General features: G+C 39.3%; 2 protein-coding genes across 4 annotated transcripts in view; both read right to left on the bottom strand.

Annotated features, from left to right (window-relative positions):
* Positions 1 to 7,802, bottom strand: part of ABCA13 (ATP binding cassette subfamily A member 13) — a 202,381-nt gene extending 194,579 nt beyond the window's left edge. For 2 of the 3 annotated variants that reach the window (XM_026843090.1, XM_026843091.1), the window contains exon 1: positions 7,567 to 7,800. In XM_026843090.1, the coding sequence (XP_026698891.1) occupies positions 7,567 to 7,656 (90 nt within the window). In that variant the 5' untranslated portion in view covers positions 7,657 to 7,800. Of the gene's footprint in view, positions 1 to 7,566 lie in introns of all 3 variants that reach the window. The other variant, XM_026843092.1, reaches the window with a different exon arrangement.
* Positions 7,803 to 14,222: 6,420 nt separating this feature from the next.
* On the bottom strand, positions 14,223 to 26,674 carry UPP1 (uridine phosphorylase 1). Its single transcript, XM_026843212.1, has 8 exons — positions 26,652 to 26,674; positions 25,324 to 25,388; positions 22,258 to 22,375; positions 21,610 to 21,768; positions 20,473 to 20,587; positions 19,798 to 20,007; positions 18,187 to 18,333; positions 14,223 to 16,755 (listed from the first exon to the last, which is right to left on the bottom strand). The coding sequence occupies exons 2-8, from the start codon at positions 25,374 to 25,376 to the stop codon at positions 16,616 to 16,618; spliced, it is 942 nt and encodes a 313-aa protein (XP_026699013.1). The 5' UTR covers positions 25,377 to 25,388; positions 26,652 to 26,674; the 3' UTR covers positions 14,223 to 16,615.
* Between the last annotated feature and the right edge of the window lie 493 nt (positions 26,675 to 27,167).

Here is a 27,167-nt window from a genome sequence, read left to right as displayed (position 1 = left end):
AAGAGATTACACAACCCCCCAAATGAAATGCACAAAGAAAAAACAAACAAAAATAATTTTCCCAATTTTCAGTTGAAAATAAAAGGAACTGCCATTCAACCAACTTTCAGAAGACTTAACAGATTCACTCATACAAGTGCTAGGAAAGTGTGAATACCAAACTCAGTAATAGAAGTGTAGAAATCACAAAGAACCACACTAAAGATCTCCCATTAGAGACTATTAACTTCTCCATAGCATATTGAGGACTTTTATTTCTAAACTGTCAGAGTTGAATCAAATCCCACTGGGGAAGCAATTTCTAAACTTGTGCATGTTAGAAAAATACCTGTGAAAGTAACATAATACTTAAGAACAAAACTCAATGGCAGAGTCTTTCCTGTGGAAAGACTGCTGAACATGAGGCAAGGAACTAAAGGCTTCCTAAAATTTAGGAAAATTGACATTTTTCTAAACTGAACACACTCCAAACCCAACGGGAGCCAACAAAACAACAACAAAAGCAAGACCCAGTGCTTTCAAAGTTTTAAGGAGCAGTGAGGGCCAGCTGCTCCCTAAGGCACAGGGTGCCATACCTGGTAACACCTCCCAGCAGGGCAGGGGCTTCACCAGCTGGGGACCTGTCCCACAGGATGCCCCAAGGAGAACAGGGCAGGCTCAGGCCTCCCAGCCAACTTCAACCAGGAGTCCAGATCTTCAGGCAAGGTCACAGTGATGAGGTATGACCACAGGCAAGGCAGAAAGGCAGTGGCCAAACACAAGATCTGGGCTGGAGAGCAGTGTTCCTCCAACTTCATCCAGACAGGAGCTGAGGGCCCAGAAGCCCCATTTCAGCTGAGTCTCAGGCCCAGGTGAGGCTGGTCAGGGTCACTAAGGCTTAACAGTGCCCCCAGGGCCCTAGCAGCAGCCTGTGGCCATAGCTCCCATGTGGGATGAGAGGGCCCTTGCTGTGATGGGGTGCCATTGTTGCTGTGGGCTGTTTTGGGGTGTGGTGTGGAGCCAGGTACAACAGATGAAGAAAGGGACACTGGAGAAGAGGTTTGGAGGAGGTGTTACCAGGATGCCCATGAGCGGCTGGAAAGGGTCAAGTCTGCCCCCAGGGACACACACCACTACCACCCCCCCAATGCCAGTGCTGGGAGAAGAGACAGAGGGAAGGTCTCATAAGAAGCTTGGGCAGGTGGTTAGGGCTGTAGGAAACCAGAGCTTGGGGGCAAGGGTGATGCTTATGGGGAGAAGGCCCTGAACAGCCACAGGCTGGGTTCCCTGGAGCTCACCTCAAGGCAACCTAAGCTGGAAGTCAGGGCACAGCACCAGACAGCTGCTCCTGAAAGGGCAGGGAGCCAAAGGGGATGCCAGGCCAGCAGGGTCCTTGCCAGGCAGGGCAAGTCCTGCAGTACCCCAGCAAGGCAAGTGGGATGAGCAATAGTGACCCAGTTCAGCTGAGAATCTGAATCTCCAGGTGAGTCTGCAGTGGTGAGATAGGTCTAAGGTCAAGCCAGGAAGCAAGCATGTAGGCCATAGTCACATTCAGTAAGAGCAGCCAGACTCAGACAGGAAGGTACAGACGAACCATAGACTACCACTCCTACTGAAGGCCTCAGACTGAGTTTAAATAGTAGCAGGCCTGGGTATGTTGGTGAAGGCCCCAGGTGAGGCTGTTCAGGGCCATTAAGACCTATCAGGGCCCTCAGGGCCCTGTGAGCAGAGCTGTGGGTGTACTTAGGTATTCACTTGATAATGTCCTCTAAATAGGATAGAGCTACTTATCACCTGCCCTTCCTTGCTCCTACTCATCTTTCTGTAAACTAAAGAAGCCACTTGGGTTTCTGCATCATGGGGACTATCTCTGGGCAACTTGTGGACTAACAAAAGTCTTCTTATTTCAAGCCTGCTCTTCCACTCTCTAAAACTCTTACCAGAGACTTCCTTTATCCTTGCAAACAGGTTGAGCATAAATAAAATTGACTCAGTAGCTTCCAAGTCTATTGTACAATATCCAGAATCACATTGTGAGCCCTGGGCACTCAGTTAACTGTGCCAGCTTTTTGCTCTCTTGGTACAACAAAACACAAATTCATGTAAATGAAATCATGGTGAAGAGCCACCACAGCTAATTCCAGGCAGCTCTACTTCTGAAAGCCCAAGACTGGACTCCTGGCCAAAACAAGTCACTGGTTGTCACCTACCACCAAAAAACCTTGAGGTTCTTCTCTATATTTAAGAAGAATTCACCATGTAGGAAGAACACAAATGGTTTCACCTACTGGCTCAGTCATCAGTGTCCAAACTGTTAGTAAAATAGCTAGTCTTATTGTATAGAGCTAAATCTAGGCCTTACAAAAAAAGTTGTGATTTTGGAGAAGCATTCCACTAGTATGCTTATTGGTGAGAGTACCTCTTTGGTCAAGGAAATCCAACATGTTACTTGTAATTTGTAAGAAGGTTACAAGCAAAATATGCAAGGGATTTAATATGTTGGTAAGAGGGATTTATTTGTGCTACAAAGCAGAGAATGGATAGACTTGAAGACTTTTAATCATTACAAGGGCTTTCCCAGAGAGATAGAACAAATTTTATTAGATGTCTCTAGAGAAGTAGACCTTGGATGAAAAATATCACACTATCTTATCACTAAAACTCTGGAAGAGCATGGTACTAGCACTGTGGGATGCTTCTGAGCTTGTACAAACAGCTTTATAGGAGTTATGGAAAGATTCTACTTGCTTACCACAACAGAAAAGCAGAAAACATATTGTGTTTCCCATTAACTGAATCAAAACAAAACCCTACTAATGGAGAAACAAATTTCCCATCAATTAAGAATATGGCAATTTTCTGACTGCAAGATCTACTTTGGTTCACCCAACAAATATAGAAATACCCTCATTCTGGACCTTCTTTTTTCTTACCATTTCCCTTATTAGTGTGCATTAAGGACCAGTCATTTATATTTAAGTTAGCTATGAAATTAATTGGACTTTCTCCATTGACACTCCCTTTGGTATACCACAGCAGACCACCAGAGTCCCACTCCTGCAATTTTCACAGGGTGTTATATATCACTTGGCCTAAAACTTTGAGTGTTATTCTTGAAGATTTCCGTGGACTTTGGATGTATACAAGGAAGTTCATTTATTTCAGGTAGACTTCAGTTAGTTGGTTTCAGCCTGTTCCTGGGCCTTTTGCCTGCAATTACATTTTAGAAATATTTTCAACTTTAAAAGTTTGACCCACTGAGAATTGCTGCTGGATTATTAGATGGTACATAGAAAGCAAAACAAAGAAATGGGAAGAAATAAACCATTTATGGGTATAACTGAAGGTCATCTGGCTAGAAATACAACAGAATAGTCTGTGACTAGAAGTCACACAGACTGTAACATAGTAGGGTATGCCAGGTACAGAACAGATACAGGTGAGAACTCTCCTCTGGTTTAAACTCTTCCAAAATTAATTTGCTTAGAATATTCAAAAATCTGGCATGCAGGGAAGTGTTATTATTCCAAATCTGGGATGAATGAGCCAAAGATTCTTAAAACTTTTGACACTGCCCTGCATGACATCCTTGTCTCTAAATTGGAGAAACATGGATTTGATGGATGGACCACTCAGTGGATAAGGAATCGGCTGGATGGTCACACTTAAAGAGTTGCAGTCAATGGCTCGATGTCCAAGTGGAGAGCAGTGACAAGTGGTGTTCCTCAGGGGTTGGTGTTGTGACTGGTGCTGTTTAACATCTTTGCTGGTGACATGGACAGTGGGATTGACTGCACCCTCAGCAAGTTTGCCGATAACACCAAGCTGTGTGGTGCAGTCGATACTCTAGAAGGAAGGGATGTGCCATTCAGAGTGACCTTGACAGGCGTGAGAGATGGGCCTGTGCAAACCCCATGAAGTTCCACAAGGCCAAGTGCAAGGTCCTGCACATGGGTCAAGGCAATCCCAAGCACAGATACAGGCTGGGCAATGAGTGGATTGAGAGCAGCCCTGCAGAGAAGGGCTTAGGGATATTAGTGGACAAAAAACTGACTATGAGCCAGCAGCATGCACTCACAGCCCAGAAACAGCTGTATCCTGAGCTGCATCAAGAAAAGTGTGGCCAGCAGGTAGGTCAAAAGAGGTGATTCTCCTCCCTCACTCCACTCTCCTGAGACCTCACCTGGAGTACTGTGTCCAGCTCTGGGGCCCCCAACAGAATAAGGACATGGACCTGTTTGAGCGGGTCCAGAGGAGGGCCACGAGGATGATCAAGGGGCTGGAGCACCTCCCCTGTGAGGACAGGCTGTGACAGTTGGGGTTGTTCAGCCTGGAGAAGAGAAGGCTCCAGGGAGACCTTATAGTGACCTTCCAGTACTTAAAGGGGCTACAGGAAAGATGGGGAGGGACTCTCTATCAGGGAGTGTAGTGATAGAATGAGGGTTTTAAACCGAAAGAAGATAGATTTAGACTAGATCTAAGGAAGAAATTCTTTCCTGTGAGGGTGGTGAGACACTGGAACAGGTTGTTCAGAGAGTCTGTGCCTGCGCTGGATGGGGCTTTTGAGAAACCTGATCTGGTAAGAACTGCTTATGGCTTTCTCTGTTAGAGTACCATGAGTCTGGGTGTTGGTAATAGTAATTGAAGAGAATCTAGAAATATTAAGAAATAATCCCATTGTCCACATTGCCATAGTCTAGTCTGCTTCAACTGTCCTTGCTATCACCTCAACCACTGCCAGGGTAGCAACAGCAGCAACCATGCAGCTGATGCTTGGACATGCAGGAGTCTGAAATAGTTGTGTTTTTTTTCCCCAACCCCCCAAAAAACCCTTAACAGTCATGTCTTTTGGTAAGGTAATGACTTTTTTTAGATGAATAAAGCAAACCCCACACAGCTGGATTCTTGCAGAACATGTGATAACAGAGGAGTAAGTACAAGAACTGAGAAGGCAGCTGCAAAAGCCACTACAACAGGTTGGGCTGAAGTGAAAATAGGTTGGAGGACTCAACCCATCAGCATGCTGCAGACATTAATCAAGCAAAATTGATCTTATTGAGCAAGTTATTCATGGTTAATATGGGAATTAATACTGCTGTATAAAGAATATTCATGTTCAAATAGGAAAGGCACCAACAGGAGAAGATCCAAAGAGAGAGCATTTGAAAGATGACAGCCCTTGCGCAGCTGCTTTGCCCAGGCACTGAGAGGAACTGGGGTCTGAGTGCTCATGCCATTCTGGCAAGTTGGGCCTGGGAAGAATGGGGAATTTGATAATAGAGCTTTAGGTCCTGACTGATAAAAGGGAGATAAAATAACACTGAATGGTTACAAAGTTATTTTTAATTTTTTACACTGATGTAAAAACATACATGTGCAAAACAGATGGCACTCAGCAGTAAGCAACTTTTAGGAATGTTTATATCTTTTAAAGTGTAGAAGAAAGGAGTATGAACTGTAAAGGACAGAAGCAGGGCAAAAATGACAGTGTAGGGGCAGATGAAGAGAAGTATTATACCAGTATTTTATCTCATGATTAACATTAATCCAAAAGAAAACTATTAATAATACCAACATTTTTTTTTAGTATAGGCTATGTTTCTGTTTTCTCCTAATAGCAGCATTATCAATTTACACACATTTTACAACATGATAATAATTCCAATTCTCCTCTAAATTAGGGCGTTTGAGCAAGAGAACTTGGGAATCAAATTACATCCTTTACCTAGCTGCAAATTCGGGTGGTAATAAATACCATATAAGTAATAGTTAAGAAATGCAGTGATAGAAAACTTATGTAATTCCGTTGCCTGGTAGTATGTATCTCCTGAACTTCCAGAATCTGTAGTTCAGAAGCAAAAGCTTCTGAAAACAGAAATGAAAAGCTATGTTCTACAGAACCAAAATTTCAAACTTCAGGTGATGTCCAAATGTACATATTAACCCGTGCTGCCTTTGAACCATGTTAATAAGAGGCACTGATGCCTGTCCGAATTTCAGTCAAAACTTGTTACAGAACTCCTACGTCTGTTAGAGTCCCTTCATCCTTCGCTGTGTAATTTCAACTAATGCCACATGACACTCATGACACATCATTAGTTCAACAGACCACACTTGACTTCTAGCTCTGAGTGCTGAGAAAGAACCATGAGCAGACAATTGCCTTTTACAGATAGATCTACACAATATGATACAGAGCTGAAGCACGCCAAATCTTTCAGAAGATTCTTCTCTCTTCAGAGCCACAAGGGTCTGACCTGTCCTTTGTATAGGTGAATGATCCATGCGGATTTCTCCTTTCATAACTGCCGATGGAGTGCCTTCATGGCTCGGTGTTTGCACAATGAGCACATAAGGAGTTTTTTAAAATTCCTGAGAGCAGCTCCTGGCTCTGAACAGGCACCATTAAGTTTGCTTTGGGTCATTCATTGTAATTCCTGGTTTGGGGAAGTCTGTATCTCAGTGAACTCTCTATTCAGGAAAGCTACCAATTAGGCAAACTTAAAACTTACATGAATGAAGATTTTGTCCTTCAAAAATATGTAAGAGGGAAGACTAGACAGAGCAAGAAGAGAAACAGCTCAGCATGGAGGTGAACAGGAGATACTGAGAAGCCACTTAATGCTTTTAATTGAAGTATGAGGAATAAGGAGCACACAGAAGTGTTTAGGGGTGAGGAAGAATATAATTAACAGTTTCCCTCCCCAGAAAAGTCTTTCATATTAAAAAAACACCACTTGAAATCATTTGGAAAGGAAATTCTCTTTCTAAATCACAATTGTACTTAAGTGAAATATATCTGAAATAAAAGCTGTATGTTCATTTAATTGAAGTAATCCTATCCAAAGCAGCCAACATGCCTCATTGCAAATCCCCACATCATCACAGATGAAGGAAATCAATAAGAAACTATTAATTGAAGTGACCTTTTTTCCACAAAAATGTTATATCTCACTTGAGAGTATTTGCTTCCTCCTAGCTTAAATTAAAAAAATCCTGTCAATCACAGTAAAAGCAAACAATAACATCTCAACTCATATTTGAAAACTATTTTAATTTTGACTGCTGTTGAAATAGCTGCCACATTCTTCTGCATATTGGAATTTGAAAGGTTTTGTAGAGTGGATAAGAAAGGAAAGTTAGACGTATATACAACTTTAATATATAATCCTTGCATTCTCCATATCTAGATTTTGATCACAGTTATGCAAGTTTTCTTACATTACCAGTGATACCTGTAATGTGAAGAAAATTGATTTTCATCCTCACCACTGTTACAAGCATTAGCAATATCTAATGATAATTAAAAGATAAGCTGCAGCTCTTCAAAACTTTTATGAGATTTCTTATCTCACTTGTAAATTGAGGAGTATTACTGTATTCTGTCATTTTAGAATTAAAACACACTATTCTTCTCTACTTATGTTTTCATCAATTAGGAGACCAAAGGCAAAACAAGAACCAGCTGAAGCCTGTCTATCTTTAACAATCTGCAGTAGAAAAGGGAAAAACAATAGATACACTCTTTCCAGTAGATACTAAAAGATGATTTAAAATATCCTTTTCTTACAATTTCCAAAAACTCACCGGTTGCCTCACACGGCAGAGCCAATTCTTCCAGAATAGAGCCTTGAACTGGTGTACAGCATGCCCCATGTTGTCTTTTCTTTCCTTCATCCACTTGCAGAGTGGCTTCTTAAGGACTTTCTAAATCAGAATCATCTCCCTCAGCAGTCTGAATGTATTATTCAGAAGCTGATTAATTCCAGCACTAGAGAATGGTGCAAGAGATTTGCCTGTTTGCAGAGAAAAGATGAGATTATGTTTCTGCCTCTTGTTTTGCATTCATCGAGGAATCTCATCTTTCCATTTGATTCTCAGTGCAATGAACAGTAAGGGGATGGGTTTGTATAAATCCCTTCAGGGTGCTTTACTCCACAGTATATATTCTGCATTTGTTTCTATATTTTTTCAGAATAAAAATTAATGTAAACCACAGGGAAAAAAAAGACTATGTAACACACATTTGTCTTTTTTCAGAGTTTGGTGACTTTCTGTCACTGCAGTGTTAATGTAATTTTGCATGCATGTGCTTAGATTTTTGGAAAAAAAAGAATAGTAGGAAAATAAGTACACTGTTTAACCACATAGTGCTATAAATGTCTGTATACATCTAGAAGACCTTTATAAGCTCACACCTAGCACTGTGGTGGTCCCAATTGCATCATAATATGACTGTTTAATTTTATCTTATAAAGGGTGCGTGTTCAACATTTCATTATCCTTTTTCAGCATACATTGCCTACGTAGAGGTGGAAAAATGCGGCAAGACAGAAAACTCTGTTAATTAATTGCCACATGCTACCCAGGATGAAAAACAGTCTTCCAACATTTCCTACAGCAAAGAGGAGGAAGAGCAATTCCTGAAGCTGCACAAGGGGATCTGCAGGAGGGGAGCCTGTGCATACCTGTGGCAGCAGGGCCACCTGGAGACACAGCAGGTCTCTGGTGGTGCAGAGCTGTGCTGTTCTGCTGGGGGGTGAGGATGATGCCCTACGGATAAGGAGTGACACCTTAAGCAGAGGAGTAAACTTTATGTTTTGTTCTACCCTAATGAATTGTCTAAGGTAGAATCTGATCCCCAAAAGGTCTCTCTAGAGTCAGTGGAGACACATAACACAGACATTATAGAAGGTGATTCAAACCTCCTAAAATTTGAATTATGAACCATACATACACACATGTTAGGACAGTGTGATGACTGAACAAATATTATTTATTTCTCAATATTGCTGAGTAAATAGCATCATTAAACTATTGAATGAGACATCTTCACATTCACAGTTATTCTTCCACATTAAGTAAAATCCAAAAAATCTAAAAACTTTTGTGATACAGAAGTCACCACTGAGGAATCTGACATCCACTAGATTTTAGCTAAGGCAGCAATCTAAAAAACAAACAAGTTTGATACTTCTGCAACAAGTAACTGCACATCTATAGGTCCACTAGGCTCTGCCAGTTTCCATGGGATGAGGTTCAGCTGGTGTTTTATGCTCAGTACCTGAGATTCCTTTTCCCAAGCTTTGGATTTTGGTCACCCAACAATAGTTTTTAGCCCCCCAGAGTACGCTGTGAAGCTTAGTTACGTCACTTAATGTTAAACTGACTGATTAATGGGGTAAAATCTTTGTATTTGAAATGGTGCAGATTTCTGTTCTAATTTGTACATTCTCCATTAGTTCAAGAAGTAGAGAAAAAAATGGATTATATACATGTAATGAATTTATAAATTTTTACATACTAGTAAAAATTGCCTCCCAGCAAAACAGAAATCACAGATGCAGTCATGGCAGCATATGAGTAGTTGAATACCTTTATGCCTCATTTATAGTGAGATTTCTTTTTCTTTTCTCTGCTCTGAGGCTGAAAAATTACTGAAGTAATCATTTAGCTTTAAATAGAAACTTGAAAGTCCACAGGATGTACTAAAATATAAGTAGCTCATTGTTCACCTGAATGATGTTAAGCATGTTTGTACCTCTAAGGCAGGATTAATTAAGTTATGTGTGAATGTGGGTCTATCGAGCACATGTCCTGTTCTTTCATTGACCCCCATTTCCCACTCCACTCCTCCACCGTGGTTCTGGCAAAGCACAAACCTCCAGCAGTGATCAAGCATGTTACCATCTTTCTGCTTTCCCCAGTACTGAAGAGCAGCCCTGGTGCTGTGCAGCAGAGATGTGTGCCCATGTCTCACCTCTCCCCTGGTCAACCTGCTCTGGGATTCTCTTCATGTCATGCCCAATGGTAGCAGGGTGTGAAATGCTGGGGCTTCAACCCCAAGCCCCAAATTAAGGTTGACATGTGGGTGATTCCCACAGCCCTTCACAAAGGGGGGTGAGTTTGCCTTTAGGCTTCCCTCCAGGGTGCAGCCGGCCTGGCAGGGAGAGCCATTGGGTAAATGAGCCCCAGGTGTCTGCAGTAAGTAACCAAAGGTCAGGTGTCCCACTGGGGGATAAAAGCTGGGACCCCTTGCAGGCAGGGGCAGTGTCTGTCTGTGAGGTGGATGCACTTTGCAGAATTTTCTGTTGGGGAAAGACCTCCTGCCTCCTTGGGACTGGGCTCTGGTCAGGTCTGGCATTTGTAAACATGGGCTGTGTAGAGATTTAGTATGTGGCTTCCTTGGTCTTATGGATTTGGCTGATTGACCTGGTTGTCTCCCATCCCTTCTACGGGAGACTGCATTTCACCATTTATTCCACCTGTTGTTGGTTGTGCAGTGTTGTTGTTGGGGTCAGTGGGGTTGATGTTGATTATGTATAATTTGACTGACTTGTTTGTTCTCCCAGCACTCCCCTATATACTGACCCTTTTGTATCAAATACAGTTTGGTTATTGGTTTATCTTTATGCTGGCTGTGTCCTTTATGCTAGGCCTGATTATTGGCAAAACAGGGTGTGGCTGGACAAACAACCCAAAACGAAGACCATACCTCACCAAGAAGCTTCACAGCTGGCTGGCATTTGTATATGGGATGTCTTAGTCAATCAGTGATAATAATCCCTGCTATTTCAGAGTATGTACAGTAATTTTGCTCACCAGGACCAAAGGTGAAATTCTGAGATAGTTGAGATAAAAATTCTGTGCACAGTTGATTTTTAAACAAGTATTTGTTATTAATTGAATACTGTGAATATATGTATGGGTTCACACAACCATTTTGGAAAGCTTGGGAGCAGAATCAATAGCATGTGATCTGTAGGAAATGATAAACTAATCAGTCAGCATAATGAATTACAAGCAGTTACTTGTTGAAGCAGCTGATACAGAAAACAGTTCCTGACTAGCTAAAACAGCTCACATAAACCATGTGCCAAATTATTCTGAACAAATAATTCTGTAAAATCTCTGCTCATCCAAGTGTGTGATGTGCATAATTTATTATGCTCTATATAATTACATGCTCATAAACATTGCATTCTATTTTTTAGTGCTAAACAGATTTTCATGGATACAAGAAACTATTTTTATGTAATAAGTATTCAGTACTGATGAACTACTGATTCCTCATTTTACTATGTAAGACACTCAATAGACAAACACCTTTCACCAGCAAGTTCAGTTAACTTCATTTGCCCTCATATATCATTGTCCTTTCCTAAAGATATTCATTCTTGCCTAGTATGGTGTTCTCCAGTAATAGGCTTTTTTTCTAGAACAAAATTTATGAAAGATACCTCAAGCATTCAATCAAGAACGGTCCCTGCAGTGCCATTCTGGGAAATTCCTTCTAAAAGTAATTTTAGAAGAAACAGGGTGTATGATCTCGATTGTATTATTTGCAATGTTGTAGAAACATGAAATCAAACCACCCTGCCCCCTGCAACAAACCCTTGGCACAAAAGAGACAATAATATTAAAAATTAAGCACACAGGCAGGAAAAGCAAGTCAATTCTGAATACTTCTGGAAAGATGTCAGCTATATTGCTGCCATCCTGGAAACTTTTTTGAGTAATCCAGGTTTCATCAGTACCTGTCAAGCAGTATCTTGTGCAACTATCAGCCTAAATAGCAACTTTGTTTAGGAGCTGCATGTACAAAGAGCTTAAAAATCTTCAAACACAGCACAGTTGCTGGTAGGCTAAATAAATTATATGCTTTCAGGGCTCCTTAACAGGGTGGTTGTAGTCAAGAGGAACACTTTGAATATGCAGGGCAAATTAGAAGTCATATATTCCATTGTGTGCTTCACTCATTCATCTGGAATGGGAAAATAATATGCTCAGAATCAGGTCTCCAGGTAAGAACAAGATAGTGGCCTGCCCTTCTCTGCTTCTGCTTAGCTTTAGCAGGCTTTGTCTTCATTACAACTTAAAAGTTTACTCTTAGAATATGCAAGATATGCGAAACCACTAGGGCAGAAAAGGCAGAGAAACTTCTGCCAGCACCCATCTCTAGTTTTAAAGTTTGACTGCTTTATAATATGATAACATCAACATACCATGTCTAGCCTACAGTTTTAATATGGGCTAATTAGAGTAGGTTGGCAAGCACATTCAAAGAAACACAGTTCTGTATGTTAAATAGGTTAAAGCCCAGGAGCCAAAAATGCTTTTTGGTAGACAGGTATGCAGTCAAATCATGTGACAATATGGCTGGGAATCTGGTAAACTAGCATATTTTCCTACCACCACCCACAACTTCTTTCACAAGCTTTACTGTGTGATCACAAGGCTTTCCTTTTAACATTATTAGGAGTACTACTTGTAAATATTTACTTGGCACAGACCTGTTTTGCAGACAAAGCGGCTGCAGGATGACATCAATTAGAAGCATCTTTCCTGGGAGACACTTCCTATGTGCACAGTTAGGATATGATGAAAAATGGTAGTTATGGGCAAGGTCAAATAATAGGTTTGATTAAAATGGAGCTACACATTAAACAAACAAAACAGGCCCAATCTCATAAGGAGGTCAATGGGTTTTTTTGAGCTTCTGGGCAGCTCTAGGAATTTTATTCTTGTAATATGACAGACTGATAGTAAACTGAAAATTGTCTCACAGTTACAAGCTCAGCACTGACAAGAAGCATCTGGAATCAGGTTTCTGTGTTGTGTAAAATGGGCTCTGTCTTTATCTGCTGCTGCATTTTGTTTGTAGCCTGGGCAAAAGCATTGCCCCTGTCAGCATTACTTTTTCTTCTGTTATTGTACCATAGCTTAGATTTAATGTTGCTCTATTTAGTGACCCCCTTTCCCTTCAGGCAGAAGACTTCTTTAACTGTAATCCATACTCTGGAGTATAATATTAAATAGTAATTATTTTAGAAAGAGAAAGCATGTATTAAGTCCCTCCAACTTAAAAACTGAGAGACTTTCAGGGAAAGAAAACCTCAACATCTTGTAGCAAACTGTAATAATGCCATCAAATCACACCAGTTTTCAGTATTCCATTACTGCAGGCAGATCCAGTCCCAAATAGCTGTTTATTCCTCACAGTAAGTACTTAGTGCTGTATTCAGAACATAAATGACTGCTGATGTGCAAATCTAAAAACATTCACACTTTAGTTTCTTTGACCTATCTTGTCAACAGAAATGAAACACATCTTCAATTCAACTGTATAAACATTTTATTTAGGTGTATATTGAGATCCAGACTTGAGAAGGAAATCCAGTTCTGTTACATAATGCACTGAAAATACTTTGCAAAGACTTACAATGAACGTTAAAAAGAGATATTTCATATTATATGTGTATATTTTCAAGAAATATTTAATTTATTAAATATCTTGCTTGGCTTTTGAAGGACGGATAAAAACATTTATACTCTAAGCACTTCTGGCAATAGGTCATTACAAAATGTTCTTTCTCAGGATTTCTCATACCTTCCGTTAAAGTCCTCTGAAGTATATCAAGATGCCAAAAATAAAAACCTACTCCTTCAAGTCACTAATCAAGCTACTGCACATTCTTAGTCTCCTGCAAATGCGAAAATAGAAACATTCTAGCCTATCTTCATTATGATCTCAACCATTTCTTTAACAAAAAGGAAGGAACAGAGCAGAAGAACACCATGACTCACAGAACAAACCATTGGTAGAATTGTTTACTCCCTTCACACTTCCACTCTTTTCCTATCTTCTACATTCCCTCTTTGCTTTTATCCCTTCTGATCTCTGGAGTAAACTGATTCTGTAGTGCATTGCTACTTAGAGGATGGCATAGATTTAAAAAACGGGCCTTTGATCTGAAATTGAAGCTTCTGGCATTTGCAGGATTTGTAGATGTATCAGGAGACGCTGCACTATATAATATAAAACACGTATATAATACATATATGCTTTTAAAAATATCACCACTCCAAATCATGATTCACGTTCTACAGAAAGAATGTGAATAGCTAATATTAAAGAATTGATTGCATATAAAAAGTGTGTTAAATATTTTAAGAAATCATTATAGGTATCTTTGTAAAAGCTACAGGAAGGGTAACTTCACTGCCGGATGCACACAGCTGACTCATTTCTTTATCTCTCTCTCCAGTTGCAGTAACAAGGGAAAATACAGTTATTCTTATCAGGATAACATTCTGGCAAATTTCCTCGGAAGCTAAGAAAAGTATTTTATTGCACGTTAGATGTGTCTATAGAGCGCCCTCTTGCATTAGGAATACAGCATTACAGGATTGTGACCAGTAGAACCAAGGGTATTTGGTCTCCTGTGAATTCTAATTTTGTCATATATCCCTTTACTTCATCTGTTAGGAAGCAAAGGAAAATATTTTAGCAGAAAGAAACGTACAATGTCCTAGGAACAGTGGGAAGGATAAGAGACATGCTGGCAAAAAAAAGTGAATAGCTGAAGTCTTCCAGGGGTTTCTGCTAGGGCCTTGTGTATCAATTTAATAGAGTTGTTGCATCACTCATGAATGCTTGAACCTTAGCTCCAACTGAGGCAGGCTACAACGCTAGTTATATTTCAGCATGGAGCACCTAAGAGTTTTCATATTAGTTATCAAAATAGAAGTGACTACTTTATATGACTTAAATACAAAACCTTTGCAGTTTCAGTTGTCAGTTCAAAACAACTTCAAAACAATTGAAGAACTTTTTCTTTTTAACTGGTTTCCAGATTCTTGCTGTCCTTCCTTTCAAAATACAAATCACACTATTTCAGATTCATACCTCAGGGCAACTGCAATAATATGCTTCCCCAAAGCGCCATAGAGCCACATTAGGTGTTTCTTTGTCTTCTTGATAAAAGTACTTTTGTACTTTTTCTCCTCTTCAGGTTAATTCATAATAAAGATTTTACAGCAGCAAACCATCTCCTCCAAACCCATACTGGTCAATCTGGCATAGCTTTTCTTCAGCCTACAGTACAGCATGTTGCTTAAGTGATCTCCTTTTTATCTCCTTACTACTGTTCTGGGAACAGGAGGTTGCAGAGAGAGGATGTGCTTTGTTGCATGTTTCCCAAGGGATCTAGCAGGGCTTTGTGCAATGGCCAGGCAAGCACTAGGCATAGTTAAGCACAGATATTTTTTTAAATTTTTTTTTTTAAATAGGGGAGAAACAGTTCAAACAAAATGTGGAGTCTTTCACTCATGACTCCTTCCCTTAAGCTTATGGACAAAAAGACTTTCTCTGAAAACTTAGATTAATTGTATATCCTGAGCATAAATAAGAAAATGTGGTTTAAAATTTATAGGAAGACTAAATTAGTAAATGTAAAAAAAAAAAAATCTAATGTTTCTATCTTTTTATCTGTTCTCTAGTTGAAAATTCATCAGACTTAAGGAGACTAATCCTCACTGGCAATTTCCTGTTCACAAGCGTCACCCCTTCCTTTTTTAATGTTTTCATCACATTGTTTCCGGATTCTGCCACTTCTTGGTGAATGTGCTTACTACTACATCACTCCCTCCTCGATCTAACTCTTACGCTTGTTAACAGTGTTGCAGACTACAATACTTGAAAAGAAAATCTCACTAGCTGGATCAGAGACAGCTGTTCTGAGAGTTTATTCAGAGCCTTTTGACCTGTGACTCCTGGGAGGACTGGACCCTCCACGGCAGTAGAAAAAAAAACCCAGATAAACACATTTTTCTTTAGCTGACCACATATTCATATTCTAACCACAGCAGCAAAGCAGTGGTAAGTATGATTGAAAAAAAAATCCATGGTAGTGGAAAAAAAATGCAGAAATGGTTTTGATGGCATGTACAGTCAATAGGTATTCTGCAGTTCTTCAGAACTGGGAACCACTGCAACAGTGAGTGTTATGTCCTGAAAACACAGACATAAAAAACACTTTAAAAATAAACAGAGGAAAAAAAGACTAACTACCATAATGCAGTCCTGTGAACATGATGTGCATCTCCTGAATGCCTTTGGCTCCTCTTCAGTAAACAGAAGCCTTGATTCAGCAAAAGATTTCAAGTTCTTTAATGCAAAATTACTTAATGCATAAATGTTTCCTGGGTATTGATTTGATTGTATAGTTAAAATGGGATATGAATGACCTTGCTGGATCAGTGTCTAGTAAGTACAGTTATTCAGCAGCTCAGTGTCAAGTCCTTAATGCTTAGAAAATTCAGTCCCATACTTTGCAATTTTGTGAGATTTTAATATATGAAAACTGTATTGTTTATTTGTCAAAGTTTACAAAATATAAACTGTATTCACTTTTTCTTTACAAGTGAAGCAATAGACAATTATAATTTATATATTTTTTTATAACGAGAAAGGGATTATCATTCTTGTTAACTTTAATGTGGTGGTTTGCAAGTACTTGACAATAAAGACTGATTTTCATCTTAGTTTTCCTTTTATAGCATGGATAAATAAAACTTTTTCATGTATTACAGCACGTGTCCTTCACAACAGATCCACTTTCCAATTCACAGAAAAGTGAGTCTTTTATCCAGCAACGCATAACTAAGCAAAACTTAACTGAAGTCCATTCAGCACATTCAGTTTCCAAAGCACAGTGACATAAATGATTAACTTCCACAGACATACGGAATGCAGTAAGGTATTCTGAGGCAAAAGATCTTTTAACACACAAAAGTTGTGACCGTGACTTCAGCTGTGCAGAAGCTGCCTTGTATAAAACGAAGATGGACCATTTCATACTTTCCCAAGACTTTTTTTAATGAAATATCCCACTAACTTCTGTGGTCTCTGCTGATACTCCACAAGTACATCATGTGAGCTACTAATCTGATCCCCTTCAAGCCGATTCAGAAGAGTAACACACACTACGGCAGCTAGAAATTAAAAGACAGAATTAGTTAGGAATGACATTCTGGCACAGTCCAAAAGCACAAACATTTGAAGGAACAGCTAGAAGATTAGAAAAATGAGAGAAAACAACCACAAAAAAATGGTGCATACTACCACAAGATGCTAGGGGACTAGCATGCTGTGGATGATATAAAAAAGTTACAGATAGTTTAAGACAATTGATTGCTACGTTAATAAAGCAAGAGCTCTCAGGTAGCTGCAGATACTTGTTGTTATAACATGATTTTTATGTTTTTCTGGATAGGAATTATATTTCACAAGTACTCAGGAATTGTCAGACACACTGTTCTAGCCGAGGTAGTTACAGCCCTCCACTATCTACACATTATCTCAAACACAAATCCCTGTGCTGTAGATGCCATCCCTCTGGAACCAGCTGAGCCGTCTTGAGTTTCATGGATGGTAAGCCCTGCCAAGTACACGAGGACCTCACGGCTCATCTCAAACTCATCTGCTGCCTTTTGGTAATCACAGCCCCACAGGTAAAATCCCTTCTTTCACTCAAGCTGAGCCTACCATCACTCTTCTCTATCTGGGGTTTCTGCTAGTGCCAATTTGCAGAACACAAGCAGTAACGCACATTAGACGTACAAAGTAGAGACAACAAAAAGGACAAGGCTCCCTAATGGCTTACTGATAGCATTGGTTGGGTTTTTAATCTCTCTCAAGTCAGAGAGAATTGAGGATCTTTGATGTAACTGTTGGCCTTTCTGCTTATTTTTCTTCATTTTGTCCTCCCTGAGTTGTGTTTTAAACCAGCAAATTCCTTGCCAAGGTAAGTGAGAGACTATAGGTAACATGGTAAGTAGAAAGACACTGTATTACATTATTTGCAATTGCCTTTTTTTTTTTTTCCCCCCCCTAATCTTTACTGAAAATTAGTTGGCTTGTGTAAAAAAATTTAAAACTTATTTTATGATTAGGAATGGTTTGTTCATGATGCTTCTAAAATACTTCACTTTAAGAATTAAAGATGTAAATCTACATAGAGTACTTATATTTTCAATTTGATATGAAAGTATAGAAAGTGATTATAGTTTTAGATATATGCGAGAATCACCTGATTGTTCAAATTAACCACTAGCTTCCTATAAACTTCAAAAACTAACTGAAGAAAACAAATTAATGCTATAAGGTAATTTAGTACATTAGTGATTTATGTGCTTGCCACGGGCTGAAATGGCAAACAGAACTAAACTGTATAAGAACCATGTGACAAAGTTTGCATAAATTTTGAATACATATGACACAGTCATAGCAACAGAACCATAATCTTCTGCATATTAAAAAAACTTATGGTATGTTAACACCTCATTTGCAGTTTTTACCACAAACCTCCTGCAATGCAGAAAACTTCCTACAGCTTGAATAAAGTGATTTTTAAATTCGTTTACCTTTGACACCACTAAGATTACACATTGCAGCAAATACAGAAGACTCCATCTCTATGTTTCTGACACCAGAATCATAAGCTTCCTTCAAATATTGCAGTTTCTCTTCTTCATTATATAAGCAGATTGCACCATCCAACCTTCCCTGTCCTACAAAGTAATTTTGCAGAAATTTTCAGTGATAAAAATCACAGAACAAACTCAGTTTCTAACACACCCAATTACTGCAGTTTCCCCTCTACAGTGTCCAGTTTTACTACTACTCCTTATTTTCATGTGCAAGACAAATAGGACAAAGTGATTCTTAGCTACTGCAGAGCTTCCACATATTACTTTTATTTTTAATAATGTGAATCACTGATTTTATTGGTCTTCTCCAGCTTAAACTCTCAAATTCATAAATGGAAAAATTTAAGTAGTAGTTTCCTGCATGTGGGGCATGTGTCAAAATTCAGCAATGAACTTTAAGCCACATGGAACTGCCACATTTCTTCGATGTTTAATCATTGTCTAGAAAAACTGCCAGGCTCAAAAATGCCTTCCCGATGTAACCCTAAAGGGATGAACATTTTATTACTTACAGACTCTCTAAGGTAAAAGATGAAGCGTCTCTTAAGCTAACTAGGTTATACTATTACCATTTTTGGAAAAAATTAGTTTAGTCAAATTAATCAAGATTAACACCTACAGATAAAACAGCAGCAGGTTACACATGGTTAAGTTAAATTACAGTGTTTTACTCAGTTGTTTTTTGTTTTCAGATGTCCTCCTAAATCAATGCCCTTGAGCCTGTTCTCAGTTTTTGCTGTACCAGTTTAAAGCATTTGTGACACTGTTTTTTTAGTGCACCTTTTAGGTACAGTTGCACCTGTGATGGGTGTTTGAAGAGTCACACAAACTGACAGTGTCTGCTTCTGACCAAGCTTGAGCACTATTATGAAGACCATGTGTTCCCCTCAGTATTGCTCCCCTTGTCACCTATCCAGTAACAACTACAGAAAGCAGTATCAGGTGCCACCTACACTCTGTTCTCACAAGATTTGAAAGATGTTTGTCAATAGACTTGGGAGATCAGAAAAGCAGCTGAATGTCTATACGTTTATCCAAAGTAAGCTTTGGAGGTTTGCCTCTCCTACACAGCAGCATATTGCCACAACTCAGCAAAGTATTGTTTTCAGTTGTCTGATCACTGCTTTGCTCAAAATGTGCATGGGAAACAAGTTCCAACACTTCTTTTAGAACATACTTACTTGAAATATTTAACCAGTGAACAAAACCCAACAAAACCAAATAACCAAACCAGCCACAAATAAGTCTCACTAAATCATGAAAATTTTGTGGTAAACTTACCTGGCAAGTTCATGAAAAGTGTATAGTAGACTGTATGTATTTCAGAGAATCTATTAGAGCTGGACGGAAACTCCCCCCCAAAAAATTAAAAGTTCAATATAGCCAACTGCTAAGCACAATGCTTGAACTATTATGTATATGAAAAATACTCAAAGTAGGGAATGTATTCTATTCAGTGAACTGGAACCTTAATGTTAAAATATTATTCAATATTATCTGTTGCAGCTTACCAATACGCTTCTGTTAGTCTGTTGCCAGCCTTACCTTCATAGAAATCCAAAGTGCACATAGTGTTTCCAATGACTGTATTGAATTGACCGATTTCTTTACTGCACTGCATCAGTTCCTTAGCTAGCTCTTCATCTAGGTTTGTACTACGAATTACAGTCTTTCCCAGAATAACCTGTTCAAACTGAGGTTTGAAGGTGGCATCTACAGACTGCCTAGTTATAACCACTGAGCCTGGCTCCAGACCTGCAGGTTAAAAAAAAAAAAATAAAAAATAGATACAGCTTCACAATGTGTTTAATACTTTGTTTCCACACACATAAAACATACATCTTGACCAAATCCCGCTGCTTTTAAAGGCAGCGATTTTGCCCCTGAATTCACCAAGAGAATTTTGTTTGTGCATGCCTAGCTGCTTCAGTTTATCATTACAAATAATTTTTGAAAGAATTCAATTTTTACTTTTTCACTACATATTTTTTCTTATCTCATACGGGACAGGAATGCCCTTCTCGTCACTTTGATAGATCTCCTAAGTGCATTTTCTTTATCCAAAGAGGCAGATATTGCCTTTCTTTCCAAATTATGGAAATGATTCACCTCCTGTGCAAAAGTGTTCTGACCATCAATCATTTACTAGCAGAGAGATACTTTAGTCTCCTACAAAGATGCTTTGGTTTGAAGAAAAAAAGAAATCAAGAGGGGAAATACCTATTCCACCAGAGGTGCCAATGCGAATAATGGTTATGTTGGAACACTTGGCATGATACAACAGTTTGATCAGCTCGTGCAACATGATTGAAATAGAAGGAATGCCCATACCGTGCTGAAATGAAAGCAGAAATTCATATTCGACATTCACATAGGCAATGCAAAATATATACGGAAGAAGGAGCTAGACTATATCTCCTTCCTGATGGTTTTTTTTTTCAAATGTCATTTAACTCACTCCCTCAAAAACCCTTATCTATGGGCTTACTGAAAGGACACTGCAGGTAAACAGAAATATTCCCACTATCTTGGGTGGACTATGGATGAAGTACAGTATTTCTAAAAATCACTAATTATAAAATATTTACATTCTTAGAAGCATAAGCAGTGTCCTTTACTAACAGTTGACAAATGCACTTCATCACAGAACTTTTCCTAAACACAGAAAAATCCCACTGCTTTTTAACCAACCTGAAATGCTAGTGAGTAGTTAAGCTAAAACTCTTCAAAACACAGGCACTGTGGTTTAGTCACAAAGTTCAGAAAATATAAGTCCACCTCAACTTGCATGATAATGTGATAATTACAACCCAAAAGAAAGGGTGCAGCATGATATTACAGTTATGCAATTAAAGTATGCAATTGCATCTACAAATTAAAGGTATGAGGTTTTAAAATGCATGACTTGGCAGCACAAGCCCCATGGAATGCTACTCTTAAGCTATGTTAGCACATTTGAAAATGCCACTGTAGCTACTTAGCTATGGATGCATTACAGGCATTTTTACAAATACCCCACATGCACTGAGCCACCTTTTTTCCCCATTGTTCAGGATATAGAATAGGGTTGAGGCACAGTAAGTGCTCAAAAATTTATAAGGCCAATCTTGCAACACCTCAGTGGTACACTGAGGAAAAAGGAGGTAAGCAAGAAATGAAAGTGTCAGAGATTTGCCCTTTTACAAGAAAGGGCTTAAAAGGAATTCTTAATGAGCAGACTGCACTATTTTGAGCATGGCTGATATAATCTTAAAATCCTGATTCTAGTAAGAGTTTAAAAGAAATGTGCACTCGTATTTTCTACTTTGGACGGCATCATTGAACTGTGTCCTGCATCTGATTAAGTGAGGTACTTACACTGACTGACAAAACAGGTCCCACTTTGTACATTGCATAACGGTCGGTTCCCGCACAGATGTTAGGATAGTCACAACCAGGGCTCCCAAGCCCCAGTTCTTCAGCTATGTAGGTGATAAAAGCTTTCATCCGTGAAGGACTTCCTCCAACACATACAAACTGGTGTGGACAGCATTCAACAAAAAAATCAATTGCATGATTCCGTTTATCAAAGAACATGCAAAGATCAACATAAGGATGCAAACACCTTCCATTAACACAAAGCTATTCCCTGATGTGGTTCTTCTCATAATCATTCTAAAAGGCCATAAAGAAAAATTATGCAAAAATTCTATATAGCACGCAAGTGCCTTCATCCTGTTTAAACTAGTAAAAGACAGATATTGACTTGAAGGCACCCCAAAAGGAAGTTCTACCTGAATGCTGAAGACTGCAGCATTTGTCTTTCTACTGGATGAGGAGAGAAAGTCAGAAACAATTATCCTCAATTTTGCTTGCTATTAAAAGTGACAAGAACCCAGAAAATTTTATCCCCTTTTCCATTCATTCCTCAACTGGTGGCATGCTAACACATTTAGACTTATTTTGAAGACCCTTCAGCCTTCTGCAGAAAAGCTGAGGCTTGCTGAATGAAATGAAGCTTCTTACCTTTACATCTCCAAACAATGCTGGGAAATCATGGGTACTGGTCCCAAGAGCAAAATGGTACAGGATGTCTTCTTTCATTTTCTCCAGGTGAGGGTTGCAGAGATGGATAAAATTCTCTCTGCCAGGATTGCAGAATTGTGAAACATACAGAATCATAGAATGGTTTGGGTTGAAAGGGACCTTTAAAGATCATCTAGTCCATCCCCTTCTGCCATGAGTAGGGACATCTTCAACTAGATCAGGTTGCTCAGAGCCCTGTACAACCTGACCTACAAAGTTTCCAGGGATGGGGCATCTACCACCTCTCTGGGCAGCCTGTTACAGTGTTTCTCCATCCTCATTGTAAAAAATTTCCTGCTTGCACGTAGTCTGAATCTACCCTCTTTTAGTTTACACCTCATCCTATCGCAACAAGTCCTACTAAAAAGTTGTTGGTCCCTTCTGTTCACTGCACACAATTACATTGCTGAAGAAAAGCCCAGATGGTAGGATGCATTTGCAACAGTGCAACCTTTATCTTATACAATATTAAAACTGCGAACCAGGGTGGGTCATTATAGTGAGCAGAACAATGGGAGCAGGACCAGGGAATATTCAGTAGAACACTGTACTACATAGATAATCTATAGCAAAGTTGAAAAGCAAAACTGGCCTCTGTGTTTTGACTGACCCTCCTTACCACTCGAGAGGAGTGGGAAGATTTGGGCTTTATAGACAAGCCCAAAGGGAATTTCTGGCAATTTGGCTCACTAATTCTGTGTCATACAGCCAGAAGGGGAAAAACTCTATGGCATGAGACTGGTAAAAACAGTACAGGATGTGAAGTAGGAAAGAAGCAAACAGAAATCTGAAGCAAATAAAAAAACATGGTAGGGAAAAAAAAATGCAAGAAAAACAGAAAGAGGTAAAAAGAATTCACTTCCTCTTAAACTGCTTCCTGTAAGGAAGTGATACAGCTTTAAAAAACCCCAAACAGACCACTTTCTGAAGAACCAGGAAACTACAAGGTAAGGAGGGAAAACTGAACTATTTAGCATGTGAGATCCCCTTCATGGAACATTTGATAGTGGACTAATTAAGCAAGCTGAATAATTCATAAAACGTCTGCCTTCTGTACTTGATGTTTTAAGTCCAGTTGAAACAGGTAGGAAAGACGAGTCAATAATCACAAGCTTGAGCAAAATACTGGCCAATACTTCAAAGTCGTTTCCAAGAGATGAAATCAAGCAATAAGTATCTTCCAGACACAAGAAGATAACTTAATAGCTTAATGATGGCTCACTGCAGTCACAGCATGGCTCAGCAAATTCAAAGTGCTTTGTCAGAGGAGACACACAAAAGAGTTTGCCTGGAGTTTATGGAAAAAATTGTTAAGACTTTGCAGGAAGCACTTTGAAGCCTAAACACAGGTGTTTAGTGCTACTTTAGATGTTTTAGGTTATCTTGACTGTCATAATGCCTCTCCAGAAGGGCAGTGCTTTTCTGTAGGTCCTATGTCTTATCTGCCAATCCTGTGCAGGATTTATTGGTTACCTTAAGAAACCTAAAGTGGCCTAGGTGCCCATACTGAGGTCACTGAACTGTTCCTCAGAAAGAAAAAAAAAAATAGTTACAACCCCAATATTCTGAGTATATCGATTGTTTCTGGTTTTGAAATGTTCTCTCTAACTATCCAGCAGCAGCTGCAGAGCCATAAGTAAGAGGTATCATCCCAGTCCACCCTATTTGTCAGCCCAACAAAGTGGGTGGTTCGTTCACCCCTTCAGTAGTAATTCCTTTCCATCTCCCACATGCCCCATCTGCCTCTCTTCATACAAATCCTGCCTGAGGTAGAACCAAAGGTTTTGGCTGCCTTTCTTCTTCCCTCAGAGAGACTGGTTTGACTCTGGGAGAAATACAGAGCAGGTTTATGGCTCTTCAGAAAGGCACAGACAGCAGTCCAGGAGTTTGCCAGCTTACGTGAGCAGAATTCCCAGACTGCCTCCTCTGAATTATTCCTGTTCACTTTTGTGAGACTCTACCAGTATTGAATGGGTCACTCACTAATGCAGATCAAATAGCTGGCTGCACTGATGTTTGCTGGAATGGCTTTTGTATACAAATAGGATATGATTTGAAATCACTTTACAATTTGTTCTCAGGCAAGCAAAAAATATTTCCTTCTTTATGAGAACACCAGCAATAAAAGCTTCTCTTCAGGAAATAAATTGGGAATAGGCAAGGCCTCTATTAAAAGTACAGTGAAATTCATGTGGTATGTGCCAACACCACTGTCCTCATACCTGGCCTAAATACAGCTTCCTTCATCAGCTGTGTCTATATTTCACCTTTTATATCTCGCACCCTACCAGCAACACTCTTCCACCCACTGCCTCACTACAGCCAGGGGCTGTTACCAGCTTGTACTGGTTATCTGCCCATCCAGATCTAATCGCAGACTTGGACCCTGGGGTAAAATGGGCAATAAAAGTAAGCATATTACTATGTGTACACAGGACCAATGCCATGGATTTACAGTAGAGGCAAAGTTTGCCTGATAAAAATATTTGGCCTGTAACTCTAAGGAGCATACAATTTATTCCCCTCTCTGTTGTAAAGCACCGTAGAACTTCTGGTGGTTTAAACAAAACATGAATATCTGAGGACCAAACATGCATGCATAATTTTACTCAAATAAGCTTGAAGTAAAGATTAGAGAAACAGATTGAAACACTTGTTTAAACTCTTAAAGCAGGTAGGTCTGGCCATATGCAGCAACCAAAGTCAATATTTCAAGAGCTCGCTAGATGAAAAAAAAAACAAAAACAAAAACAAAAACCAGAAACATCACTTATGCTTGGAAAAAAAAATCACTGTTGTGATAAACAAAAATGGCTGGCCAGCAAAGCCCTCTGTGTAGGTGTGGTTAAAGCCGATAAAGATTCCATTTGTCAAAACAGCTTCAGCTACATGATGTTATAATCAATATTTGTATGATAAACTTTATCTTAAACTAAATGAGTGCAATGGGTTTGGGGAGGAAGGTAAGTGTAAACTTGGACAAGACAACTCATTTCTGACTCTTACTTTGAAGACTGTCCATCATCAGTTTTCTTCTCATTTGAGACACCAGGAGCCATGTATGCTTATACCTAGAATTATATTTAAAAAATTGGATGTAAGTGTACCAGAATAGTCCCATCTGTAAAGCCAGAATCATTAACAGTGAGAGAAACCTTCTATATTGATGATACTATCATGAATATTAAACCCCCAAAATAATCCAGCCACACTACACCTTTTATAACTGTAGTAAAATGAGCATCTCCAATTTTATGGATGGCCAAGCATCACCACTTTGAAACCACTGAAGCCTACACTAATCCCTTGCTAATGTAACCCCCATCTCACCCCTACTTCTGTTCTGTGGTATAAGCAACACCCAGCTCACAGGCCAGAGAGAGGTAAGTTTCACAGCTTACTAACTAACCCTCTTTCTTCTATACCTCCCACAGCAACAGTGACCACCGAACTAGCTTTATCCCCCTTTCACCTCTGGCTCCAGAAGGTCTCCAAAACTCATCTCTGTCATATGCCTGAAACCTGAGTCCAGGAAGCATCTTACTCATAATATCCTATTCACTAAACTCCTCCTACTGATCTTAAGAGCATTTCTATCTGCCCCAGCCTAAGGGTGAGGAAGACTAAACAAAACATGACTCCAGAAAGTCACAGCATTCTAATTTATTGTCCATCTTGAATAACTTTTTTCCTAGTCCATTACCCTAACCTACACAAAAAAAAAAAATTTCGTTTCTAAAATTCTCCTTTTCATTTGAATAGGCAAATAATATTACTAAGACTTTGGTGCTGATACAACTGATTCATTTGTTATTATTTTCAGAAGTGACTAAGGCTATGTGCCAAAACTGGTACTTTCTTGCAACGCTCTTACAAGAAGTACTGAATCATAAATTTTTGCTCTACCCTCCCTTACAAAGAGCCTGACAGCACATCGATTATAACAGACAGGATTGTAATCCTTAAAAACCCCAGGATTACAATACAAGGAAGCAGAAGTCAATCTTGCAAGAGAATTACAGAATATGTGATTTTTGAAAGAACTTAAGAACCAAATGAAATAAACCTGAAGTCTGCCTGTTAAAAGCCTCCAAATAACGGCAATGTATTTACATTTATAAGGGCAATTAGTTTTCTTCATTTAAAATATTAACCTTTATTAAATAGACCTAAACTCACATGTGATCGATATACTAAATGTATACTAGAATCTATGATCAAGGAAGTAAAGTATAAAAGTGGCATTTAGAATCAGTTATGCATCCTTAGGGTCGTGTGACTAAAGCCATTTACTACAGGGTATTTACAGGTACATTACGGGAAAAATGCCTCACTTGTTCCAAGAAAACTACAGTGCCCTGAGTCCTAATGACAAGGAGTTGGAAGATAAGAAGAAGAAACAGCAAAGTGAATGTTATGTACCCAGATGACAAATGGCTGTAAATAAACCGATATTCATTCAGCTGCTGTTCACAGTATTAAGCAACCATGTGATTTTTAACAGTGTTCTCGGCTCTGTGATACCCTAAGTCACGATGTGCTTGCTTCAAAAAACTAAGAACAAAGTTCTGACAGTCCAAAGGTCCTGAATACCCTCTCCAACAGCACCCAACCGGAGATGCCTTGGCAGAAATATAAGAAAAGAGCAAGCAGAAAGCAGTTTTCCCATGGCAAACCCTTCTGGCAATCAGGTGGTGGCTGACAGGCACCCACTTCATGTACAGACACAAAATTCTCACACTCTAAGCAAATTGAAATTTTTATCGCCATGTCAAAAGTTTCCAGCAGTCTTCCTCCGCCAAAGTTAAAACTCATGTTCTAGACTAAAGTGCTCCCAGCAGGGCTCGGCT

This window comes from Athene cunicularia (genome assembly GCF_003259725.1).
Source record: "Athene cunicularia isolate RWA chromosome 2 unlocalized genomic scaffold, athCun1 chr2_part1, whole genome shotgun sequence".
Classification (NCBI taxonomy): Eukaryota; Metazoa; Chordata; class Aves; order Strigiformes; family Strigidae; genus Athene; species Athene cunicularia.
The sequence above is the reverse complement of the archived record's forward strand: the minus strand, read 5'-3'. Positions and strand labels throughout refer to the sequence as shown.

Coding starts and splice junctions, on each gene's coding strand:
- UPP1 (XM_026843212.1), bottom strand. CDS start 25,376: ATGGCTCCTGGTGTCTCAAATGAGAAGAAAACTGATGATGGACAGTCT. Junction 22,376..25,323: donor GATGATGGACAGTCTTCAAA/GTAAGAGTCAGA, acceptor CAATCCTGGCAG/AGAGAATTTTATCCATCTCT. Junction 20,588..21,609: donor GACCTGTTTTGTCAGTCAGT/GTAAGTACCTCA, acceptor CTTTCATTTCAG/CACGGTATGGGCATTCCTTC.